This window comes from Halyomorpha halys, unplaced genomic scaffold (genome assembly GCF_000696795.3).
Source record: "Halyomorpha halys isolate HHAL.00 unplaced genomic scaffold, Hhal_1.1 Scaffold1762.1, whole genome shotgun sequence".
NCBI classification, from domain to species: domain Eukaryota; kingdom Metazoa; phylum Arthropoda; class Insecta; order Hemiptera; family Pentatomidae; genus Halyomorpha; species Halyomorpha halys.
Window position 1 is genome coordinate 81,541 of NW_027113534.1, and position 11,764 is coordinate 93,304.

Below are 11,764 nucleotides of genomic sequence, written 5' to 3' on the forward strand. Positions count from 1 at the left end.
CGGGGTTAAAAGATGGTAGATGAATGTTTCGGATTTCTCCTAATCCGAAAAAGCCCACGAACCATCATCTTTTCTCAATGGGACTGATACCTCATGTTGTTTTAAGAGTCGCTTAGTGTGTCTCCACAAACTGTTGTCACAAGTTGTCAGGTTTTCTAAAAATCTGTTAAAGTTAGTTTGTTTGAATTAAATGTCTGTAAATGTTGAAATGAGCCATTTTCTTTTGCCACCAGCAGTCCTTTTTCTTCACCCTTTCAGTGCAAAAATGAGTGAGTAGAGACACTCTGAGGTGCCTCCCGGAACGGGGGAAGAGGGAGGAAATCTAGAAATGAAGGAAGAATAACCGAAGAATGGAGTAAGTTCACACTTATCAGTATAATTAACATCTATCATCATCCTCATCATTAAATCCATAAACCAATTATTTTAAATTCATACAGTCCACTACAATCCAGACAGCCAATCAAAAGTGAAGGAGCGCCTGGCTTAAGCTGGAGGCATACTTCATACAGGTGTATGAACCACCACTACCTTTTGAATTTTGTGAATACCAAGCTGTTTTCTAGTTGAAGTAAAGAATTCAGCTGCTCCTCCCAAATTATGTTCAGATTTCAGTCAAATGAGTATTTAGGATGTGGTGGCATGATTAACGTCTTCAGCGGCAATAGTTGACGTTTGCAAAGAGAGTGTTTGAAATGGGTTTGCCACTGTCGAAATTATTATCAACATTTTTATTTCTTTGGTATATTTCTTTTAAATCTATTTTTAATTATAATTCATTTAAAGTTTCATTATTTTACATTTGTTTTAGTGGTAAACCCATTTGAAACCTCTCGCCATATGATCAATAACAATTAATTCATTATGAAGAACTTGTGTTGTTATATAAAAAAACTGAATGTTATGTTAATAATAATTATGAATGTTTCGTTATATATGTCAAGTGTAAAGATTGTTGTATCGACAAATAAAGAACGTAACTAAAGATTCATCTTTATCGTTACACAGAAACACGCACTAAAGTGGTGACCCCGAACGTAAGTTTACCGTTTATTTTTCATATAATTTTATTAAACTCCAGTGAAACATGCATGGGCACAATTTAATCGACCTGCTAACCGGTGAGGAGGAGCAAAAGGAATTAGTGGAATCGGCGAAAATACTCAACACATTGTCTCGGCTACCCACATTTTATAGGGAAGAACCTGACATGTGGTTCATACAAGTTGAGGCAGTGTTCAGCTCTTGTCATATAGCTGATAGTAAAACTAAGTTTCAGCTGATCATCGCCCAACTGGATTTAGCAGCTCTAAAGCTGGTTGCCGATCTTGCCCGGTACCCCCCTGCCACTGAGCCACACGAGAGGCTAAAAGAGCGGCTACTCTCCATCTTTGGGCCCTCAGACCACTCCAGCATTACGAAGTTATTGGAGGAACAGAGGCTAGGCGATCAACGGCCATCGCAGTTTCTTCGAGAAATGCAGCTATTGGCCGCAGGTAAAGTTCCTGCAGATATGCTCAACACCTTGTGGCTAAGAGGGTTACCTCAGGGAATGAAAGCAACCTTAGCCGCCACAGATCACACGGATTCCACGAAGCTGGCACATATTGGGGATAAAATAGCGGAAATTCAGCAGCCCTCAAGTAATTTTATTATGGGGAGGCATTCAGCACCTGCTTCTTCAAGGATGGAAGACATTAAGGTAGCGATTGATGACCTTACAGCGGAATTAGCCACTCTGAAAATGCTAATGGGATCCAGGATTGGCCGCTGCGATAACATCGTCGACAAAAAGTCCGGGACCAGATATCTGGTAGATACAGGAGCCACTATATCTGTTTTTCCGGTGAAGAACAAGAAAGTAAAGCCGAACATGCAGTTCACTTTATATGCGGCCAATGGCACGCCCATTCCCACATATGGAAGCATAGTCCAGAACCTCGATCTCGGTCTTCGGCGCAAAATTACACGGAGGTTCATAATAGCAACCGTGAGTCATCCAATCATAGGTGCAGATCTACTATATCACTATAACATTATGGTAGATCTCGCTGGATGTCAGCTGGTGGACCAAAAAAAAGGATTGACGACACGTGGAAGATTAGCTAAGGTACCGGTACCCACTGTTTATTCAGTACCAACCGGTGAATGGTACACAGCCTTGCTACGCCAGTTCCCTAGCGTTACACAACCAACATCCTTCGTCAAAGAGCTAAAGCACGACGTCGTCCACCATATAGAAACCCATGGAGCCCCAGTCACAGCCAAAGCACGCCGCCTGCCGCCGGAGAGGTACAACGCCGCCAAGCGAGAATTCAAGCAAATGATTGAAGAGGGAATTTGCAGACCATCCAATAGCTCTTGGGCTAGTCCACTACACACAGTGGAGAAGAGTTATCGTTACACAGGAACACGCACTAAAAGATATTCCCTAAATAGGTCCCAATTCATGATACCGTGGGTCAGGTCCTTTTCTGGCAAGGAGTGTTTCAGCACCCAATATCAGGTTCACTTGTAAATGATCTGATTCAAGGTCTGTTGTAACATAAATTGGCAGAGACTTCAAATATTTTGCTACAAAAATGTTTAGTATGAATTCGGTAAGCATGTCGGTTCATTGGGAGGAGAGATGTCTAAAAATAGATGACGGACACTATACCCGACTTTCTTGCCCCTTTGTGTACATAAATACCTTTATTTGTGTATGGTAACATATACTTTCAAGCCTGCAGTCGCAAAGGTAAGTCCGAGGAGTACTAACGATAAGTCCTTACGAGAGGAAAGAAGGAGGAATCCAGAGAAGGCAGAATGAACTAGAAGACTAAAAACTTATCAAAAATGGCACTAGAATGTACTGATCCCCTATCTGTATTAATTCTCACTGCCTACTAAGGAGAAGAATTCTCTGAAGAGGAAATTCGTACTTTGGTCTTTTTTTTTTTTCCTACCTCCTAGAACAAAAGAAACAAGCAATTACAAATATATACAATGGAAAAATGATATGTGCATATACCGGCTATCTGATTATCTTGTTTTGTCGGGATGGGATTATAAGAATGGTTGCCGGGTCCGCTGAAGGTGGTGTCGACAGTGATGGCATATCTTTGCCTGGATGCTCACTAGGAATAGGGAGGGGCTGTTCCTGCTGGTGGTATTCATACTTTGGTCAATCGGGTCGCCTTATTTTATATCTATGGAGATATTAGAGGCCATAGAGAGGTGCTTTGTATAAGACGTTAGCTTTTTGTGTCTCAGAAGATTCTATTGTAATCTTTTTTGTTTCTAATAATACATTTTAGAATATTACTACAAATAACATCGATATTAATTTGTACAATCAAAGTATTTACAAGAAATATGTATTTCAATATATGATGTTTGTCGTAGTAGCTGGTAGATTACGTCATGCCAGCCCATAGCGGGTTTGGTGGCCCAAGTAGTTACAGTTACAGTATAGACCAGCTGGTTGCGGTGTCACTACAAACACATTTCTTGGATGAAATACTCCATTATCGCTATAATCGAAATTTATTTGAGAACCAACTACATACTTTCTTACATTTGTGACAGCGAATAAGAATTAAAATGCAATATAGAATCCTTCTAGAGACTACATATCAATAACCCTTCGATGAGAAGGGTAAGAATTTACGTTGAGGACGTGTCCTCGCTTTCTAATAAGTTACGATTAATTTGATATTATTCTTGTGACATTGGTATTTATTCTTATCTCCTTCGATAAAACTACTTTCAATCTATATGAAACTGGATTTCTATTTTGTTCCATATCTAAGACATCTATACCTTATTCACTGTTTAGGGAACGACAATTTGATCTAGTCGTTTTGGATTGTTATTGGTTATTGTAGTTTTGGTGAGTTAATATTATATTTTAACTTTGTTTTATTAAGTTATGTTTTCTTCTGTAATTTTTGTAATATGGTCAACATCATTATAGTTTAAAATCTTCATAAAATCAAGAGTTTATGTATTATAATATTTCTTGGAACGTAATAGCTGTGTTAACCATGTATTACTTTGTTTCATTCTAGTAGTAAACCTAATAAATATTGATGTATTTTGTTAAAAAATTTAAATGACCTAAAGATAATAAAATAATTTTCTCCTATGTCATTTGTCAGATTAATGGCATGTTTATATTTTACTAAATAAGATGTTAAAAAACTCTGGATTTTTCAGAAATTTGTACCTCTTGTAATATAATTTGCCATTCAGTTCTCAAAATGACTTTTTTCTAAGGATTTTTTTAAACTTAAAACAGTTGCTTATTTGGGTTTATATATTTTTCTTGGATGATCTGAGAGTTCTTGATTTAAAAAATTACTTATTTTGGCTACTTCTGATTGTATTTAAGATTGTGTTTCTGTTTTGTCTAAATATAAGGGATGGGAAATTTAACTCTTCTATCTGAACCAATTTCCTAAAATTCACACCTTCAGGTGAATCAATTCTGTAGAACGATTCTTTGTTTGATTTTTTTTAACTTTTTTTTCTTTGAAGAACTTTTTATTGGACAAAACTACAAAAATTTGTATTTTTTTATTTATTAGTTAGTTGTTAATTATTAGGGGTATTCCTTTGTTGCGATATTAACGAGAAGTATTTGTCATTATTAAATTACGAAGTGTCATAAGTAATTCTAATTTCCGCCATCAGATTTAATCTGTTTGAAATAATTCGTTTTAAAGAATCAAAATATGAAATTTGGAACATTTGTCTTAAATTAATTACATTTAAGAAATGTCCCTCCATTACAGTCTGTGGGCATGTACTCACTTATGCACAATATTGTATTGTGGGTTATGACCAACACTATTATTTGGCTTGTTCCAATCAGAGTTTGATGATAGTCAAAATGTTGAAACTATCCTATTATTACTGCTTTAATTTGAAACTGTCATTTCCTGTTCGCCAAACTTGCTCAAGAGATAAACAGACTCCAATGAATCCATTTATCCAATCAAGTTCGGAGCAAAAGTGTTACTAAAAAAACTTTAATGTTTAATTAAAATCTTTTGTAAAAATTTTTCATTAATATAGTAAATACAGTTATAGAAGTGTTAAGTCATTATTTTGGATAATTATTTTTCAATACTTGTTATTTAAAATGAATTTTTAAAAACTTGTTTTGTTTTTTTAGAATATTTGATCCAGAAATCTAATAGACATTTCAACCATGGAGAAAAGTAATGATAATGCATCCTCAAAAGATTATGAAACTGGTCCTAATAAAAATCAAGGAGATGAAGAGAATGAGATTAAAAGCAATACCAATGCTGAAGAACAACTTGAAAAATTAACTGATACATCAGTAAGAGGTATATATGTTCATTCTATTCACTATCTTATATTTACATCAAATTTGACAATGAAAGACTTTGTACATGAAATAAATATACCGTAATGTATTGAAGCATTTTGGGATGTTATAATTCCTACTTGAGTCAGCAAAAATAAATTTTTGATTGGAGAAGTTTGTCGGGGGGTGCGGTCAGCAAAGAACAACATAAATAAACAAAACCATATTTATTTATTTTATGCCGACGTTTCGACCTGAGTTTCAGGTCTTCATCAGGGGTTGTGGCATAGAAGGTAGGCTTGTAACTGTTACAAGCATACCTTCTATGCCACAACCCCTGATGAAGACCTGAAACTCAGGTCGAAACGTCGGCATAAAATAAATAAATATGGTTTTGTTTATTTATGTTGTTCTTTGCTGACCGCACCCCCCGACAAACTTCTCCAATCAAAAATTTATTTTGTAGCAATGTTTGGATCAGAGTTGGTCCTAAGTATGATGTATGGCCTTCTAAAATCATATTGCTTAACACTCCAGGTTACTCTGGGCCAAAAAGTGACCTACCTGCATTTTATTGTATTAATCCGATAATCATTTCAGAATCAAGTAATTTTTAGGTAATTCATTTTTTAATAATTAGAAGTATTTGGAATTTATTTCATGAAAATACTGTGATTTTTACTTGTTAATTTTTCATGAAATTATTTTGTCTCCTCTGTTCATAATGTTGTAAGAAAAAGTTCATGAACACTTATGTATACCAGGTGAACAGGTAAATGAATTGAAATGATGATAGTTGGGTTTTGTAATCCTTACCTACTGATTTGAGGATTATAACATCCCCCCCCCGTAAAGATCATAGTATTCTCTTCCGAAATACAGTCCAATTCATAAAAACACTCCTTTGGTATATGTTTAGCCCATACAATTAGCCTTGTAAAAGTCTGAAAATCGGATAATACTGTTATATTATATTCATCATCGCTTTTATGTTGTGAATTTACTATCTGCATCGTGTTTAAAGTTTGGTTCCTCCTAGGTCTAAGTTTATTTGCTGCCCCTGTTTAAACTATCTGAGGAGGTTGCTGTTCGATCCCAAGTTTTTTTTCTAGAAAATAATATTTATGATGACCATATTAATTTTAAAACTTGATATCTTTATATACGAATATGAATACTTTTTCCCAACTATTCACAACCATTTTCTTTGTTATGTAAACAAGTTATTTTTTATTTTATTTTTTTATCCTCAGGTATTATGCAGTACTCATTAAGAAAAATTTATCAATCATATCAGGTATTTTATTAGTATCAGTTGGCTAGTATGTTGGAATGCCACTGAAAAAATTCAGCTTTAACTGCAAATTCTGTTTTATGAAGGGTCCCATTGTAGTGGTTAATCTTAAACTCCAGAAAGTATTTTTTTTAAATCGCCTCCATTGACTACCTAGTGTTTTGAAAAGTTCAACATAATAATCTTTTTCAGAACTTCTGAATGAGCAGTATAGCGCAAATTTCCCCTTATCTCTAAGCTGTGCATTACCCACTTGCGCTGCGATTCAACTTTCAGTAGTCGTGCCACGCTCTATGATATAATGTATGATAAGGCGATACATTGACACGAGTGCATAGCTTTAACCCGTTAACTTGTAAGCTCGAGTTAATTCGAGTATGCTAAACAGGCCAAACTGTGAACACTCCAGATAATTTGAGGGGCTTGGTATTTTTTAAAACGTGTATTTTTTTATATTCGATGTCTTTGAAAATTAAACATAAGCATTAAAAAGTGCAGTATCCACTAGGTAAAAAAATATTTTTTTATCTACTTTCTCAGGATTGAAAAAGTAGATAAGTAGCTATCTTATTGATCTACCCCATCCATGCCATCATGATATTCCAACATAATATTGGGCTTTGTAACAGTGATATTATTTTCTATCTTTTCTTCTCCATTTCCATCACTTCAATTTTTTTAATGCTTTGTGGACAATAAATATTGTAATAATTTAAAATTATTTAAAATAAAAGAAAAAGAATTTTAATCGTTTTTAAATTATTTTCAAATATAAAAGAGATAGCTTGGGCTCAAATTAAAAACTTTAATATTAAATAGATAATAGAATTTTATAATATAAAAGACTCTTAATCTCAGGGTGGATTTCTAGGCAATCAGAAACAGACACTTTTATTATTAACACTTAAATAAATTAATATCTGTTTTACATATGTATGTATTTTTAGGTATAACAAAACTAACCAATTTCACACTCTTCTTTTGATGATTCTTGGTATCTTCTTTTCTATAATGCTGTGCCCTACCTTCAAAAATGGCTTCCAGTCCTTCCAAAAAGCTATGTCTCTCTCACAACAATGGCTTCCAATCTTTCCTGCTTCCAGCCGACGGACGTCTTCTCACCAGGGAATCCAAACTCAGAGTCTCCTATTCTTCTTGGTTGTCTTCCTTTTTCAAACTGTCCACTCTTGCTGGACAGAAATTTGATGAGGACCTCCTCATCCTGGAAACATCATTTCACATGTGCAAACATCATTTCAAAACCTGCCTCGATGTTCCATGTAAACATTGATTGTCGCACAACAGTTAGGGATTTTTGCAAATGATTTACTTTCTGAATATTATTCTTTAGCACTATTTCTTGACTTCTATATTTTCTTAAATTTACTGTATTTTCAATTATGATGGGAAGAGTTAAAATAGTTTTTATGATATTTGAATCTGCTCAACATGGCCTTGATTCAACAGACTTGTTGACTGAAGGATACGTACCGCCATCTTGGTTTTATTTTGAATCACAAATTTATTATAGACAATGAAAATTGGTTAGCTTGCTTTTTGGATAAACAAAACAAAGGAACAATATTAAAATGATACATAAAATAAAACATCAAAAACCCTTTATACATCAAAATATACTATTTACTCAAAAAGAGCGTATTACAATATATATCTATTTTGTCCTGCCACTTTGCAGCTAAAATACCTTTGCGCGATCTTGAAATAGCTTCTGATTTTTTTAACTTTATCATTGCGAGCTCTTTTGCCATATTCTTTCAATTGCATCTTACTGTCCCTATGGCTTTGATTTGCATGGATTGTAATTTTTTAAAAAAGTTTGGTGAAGAATACTAATTATCCATAAATAAGGTGTGTCCGAAATTAGCTATTGGTGTGTACATAAACGTGGTAACATTTTCGAAAGCACTGGTGATTAAATTTTTATCTTTATCTTGGCCTGTGTATGTTTTAAATTTCATACAATATCCCGATTTAGACTCGCACTACTTATAAAACTCTAAAACGTGCCCTCTTTGACAGATTGTACTGTTCATTTGACATTCGACCGGCATATTTCATGAAAAATTCATCTAATGACACATATTCTTTGGGAGTATAAATACTTATAAATTTTTCATTCAGATAATCGATTATAACTTGTAATTTGCATAAATGATCATCATTATTATCTCCAACTTCATTATTTGCTAAGTGTAAAAAACATAATACTTATTCTTGACCAATAGGATTGGACATTCGGCTTTTTTACTTGTGCCATCAAGATTCATAATGCAAAATAAGCATGAATTTCATTTATATTCGTATCCCTTCATTATTCTTCAGGTTGTTTTAATTTTCCGGTTATATCTCCTATTGTTTGACTCCCATAACGATTGCTCTCTGTGACAATGATATTCTAAAAGTCTTTTAATAAAAATTGGTTTAGTATTTGCAAAGATATTAATCATTCTCCCTTTTTCTATGTTCATTCTAGGAACATGTGAGTACTGCCAAATTATGTTTTCATTTTCCTTATTTTCTCATATCCATTCATCAGATGTAAAATTAATTTCACGATTTACACTGTCATTTTCTTCTTCATTATCAGACACTATAATTCTACGCTGATTCCGAACAGGACAAACAATTTCCTTGCAGTCACTATCTGTATCGCTATAAGATTGAATAACTAATCGCTTTCTCTTCGTACTTGTCGAAGGTATATTACTGAGATTCTTGTTATTATTAATTTTATAATATGGGTTGATAAGACTAAAAAAAAAATCTATTATTAAATTTTTCAATGTTATAATAAGATGTATCACAAACTACAAGAATTTTAATGTAAAAAAATCCGTACAACATACTCTATCAATTCTGAAATATTTCCAAGATATCCATGATGCCACGTGATGTTTTGCACTCTAAAACTTCAGCTTGAATAATGAATGATCTAACTGTTAGTCGACATGGCGGACACGTTTTTTTGTTCCTGCGATAAATGCCTATTGATGTGGTATACATGTCGCTGACGGTTTTGGAACAAAAGTATCTTGATCGGTGATTGCAAACAACATCTAACTTGAGGAGGGGTGATGCAGTGGATGGAATTCATCATTATTACTAGAATTTAGTAATTGGGATTACCATTTTCAATCACCACAGCTGTTGATTATTGGAAGTCCAGGAAACGGAAGGTCTGCCCTACCCTCCTTAGTTAAATTATTACGAAGATAAGTCAATTATTATCCACAATATGGTTAAAAAATTTTATTGTTATGAAATAGGAAACTTACTAGTACATCATTTTTTGACAAAGTTCCCTTGCTTTTCAATGCACTTGGTCCATCGTTGTACAAGCTTCATAATGCCCTCGTAAAAGAAAGTTTTCAGTTGAGCTGCGAGCCAGGAATGTACTACTTCTTTCATTGCTTCGTCTGAGGTAAATGAGTAAAAAATTTCCAGACGATGTGCCACTTTGTCAATAGTTACTCTTCTGTCTAAAAGTACCATTTCATGTGAACGCTCAATGTTTTCTTCATTTGTGGTGGTAAACAGTTGTCCGGCTCCTTCATCGTGCGTAACACTTGTGCTACCATTTTTTAATTTTTCAATCTATTCTTAGACACTCTGTTGTGGCAAAACACTGTTCCCGTACTGTACCAAAAGTCTTTGATGAATTTTGGCTCCTGATACACCTTCCAACCACAAACAAATGGATTACTGAACGTTGCTCTTCTTTAGTGCAAATAGAAAGCAGAGCAGCCATGATTAACAGCACGTCAGCAATAACGAAACTAACCTAGCAGCTTGAAACTTGCATAGACATAACAACAAATAAACGAAGCATGTGTCATCAAAGTAAAATGACAGTGCTGCCATTATACACATAAATATATAACTAAATTGTGGATAAATATTGACTTGCCCTCGTATATCTGTAAAATTATAATTTCTTTTATATATCTGAAGGCTATCATATGTTCCATCTGTTATGCTAACTTAAAATAACATATCTGGTTTATACTAAATGTAATTGTTATTTAAATATATGGAAATTAAGCAACAAAAAGCTCTGAGGACTCAAAACATAAATACAAAACTTCACTTTTCAAAATGATCAAAATTCATTAAGGGCAATTTAACTAAGGAGAAGGATAGGTGGGATATAATGGAAAGAGCTTTGTATTAACTTCAGGAGAAAAAATATTTCATTAACTAAAACAAGTAAATACTTAGGGGAAAAAAAAAAGAGAGAGAGAGAGAGAGAGAGCAAACCAGTTTATTTCTTTAAATACTTTCTAAAATGTTAGTATGCTAGTAAGACCTTTTATATCATTTGAAGTTAGAATATGATGTTGGTTCTAATATAAGTAAAGTTTGAATTATTTAGTAAAAAATAAGTAAAGAATTTTATCTGCATAAATAGCTAAGAGTCAGCAATATATATTGGAATAAAGCTTTTATTTCAAGAAAAAGTTATAATTCAATAACATAACAATGTTCTATATGTTGTTGACATTCTGATCATCTGGACAACGATACTAACTTCATCAAATTTCTTTGTACCATTATCTTTTTTTTTCACAATTTTATTTTTTTTCTTAGAAATATATTTAATTGAGAATTTATCTATTCTGTTTTTTTTTTATTTTACAGAAAAGCCTAAATCTGATTCAAGACATGGGGATGATATGTCTCATGAGACAGATGTGGTCGATGAATTAGCAACTCAGCTTCAAAATATCAAATTACCTAATCAAGTAATTATTTATATTATTATTTTAAAACTTGCAATCGCTCTCTAAATATTGCCTATTTATTCAGCGGTAGCAGTGTGGTAACGCACCAGTCTACCAACCCACAGGTTGTCAGATCAATTCCTTGGTCCCACCTGGGCTTTTTTCAAGCACAAAATAATGCAAAACTCATTGACAACCTCCCCCATGGCATTTGTGAGGCCCGTTAGCCAATGGGTGGCACTTACAAAAAATAGGCGTGGGAGTGACGAACCCACCCTGTGAAAAAAAAAAATGTCAAGAAACGTGCGATCTATTAGTAAATGCATCGTGTAGAAATACGATGTATTTACTAATACATCGTGCGAGGACTTAGGCCTCCATGGTCTGTTGCCCATAAACTAATAATAA

General features: G+C 33.8%; 2 protein-coding genes across 4 annotated transcripts in view; both read left to right on the forward strand.

Moving 5' to 3' along the window:
* Positions 1–1,087: 1,087 nt before the first annotated feature.
* Positions 1,088–2,518, forward strand: LOC106690584 (uncharacterized). Its single transcript, XM_014436060.1, has one exon. It carries the CDS (start codon positions 1,088–1,090, stop codon positions 2,516–2,518), a length of 1,431 nt encoding a protein of 476 aa, XP_014291546.1.
* A 935-nt stretch (positions 2,519–3,453) lies between these two features.
* Positions 3,454–11,764, forward strand: part of LOC106690585 (NAD-dependent protein deacetylase sirtuin-2) — a 44,361-nt gene continuing 36,050 nt past the window's right edge. The window contains exons 1-3 of one of the 3 annotated variants that reach the window (XM_014436063.3): positions 3,454–3,640; positions 5,162–5,339; positions 11,274–11,377. In XM_014436063.3, coding sequence (XP_014291549.1) covers positions 5,198–5,339; positions 11,274–11,377 — 246 coding nt within the window. In that variant the 5' untranslated portion in view covers positions 3,454–3,640; positions 5,162–5,197. The other 2 variants (XM_014436061.3, XM_014436064.3) reach the window with 2 other exon arrangements.

Bases quoted from the DNA above. Each gene is read 5' to 3' on its own strand.
- LOC106690584 (XM_014436060.1), top strand. From the start codon at position 1,088: ATGCATGGGCACAATTTAATCGACCTGCTAACCGGTGAGGAGGAGCAA.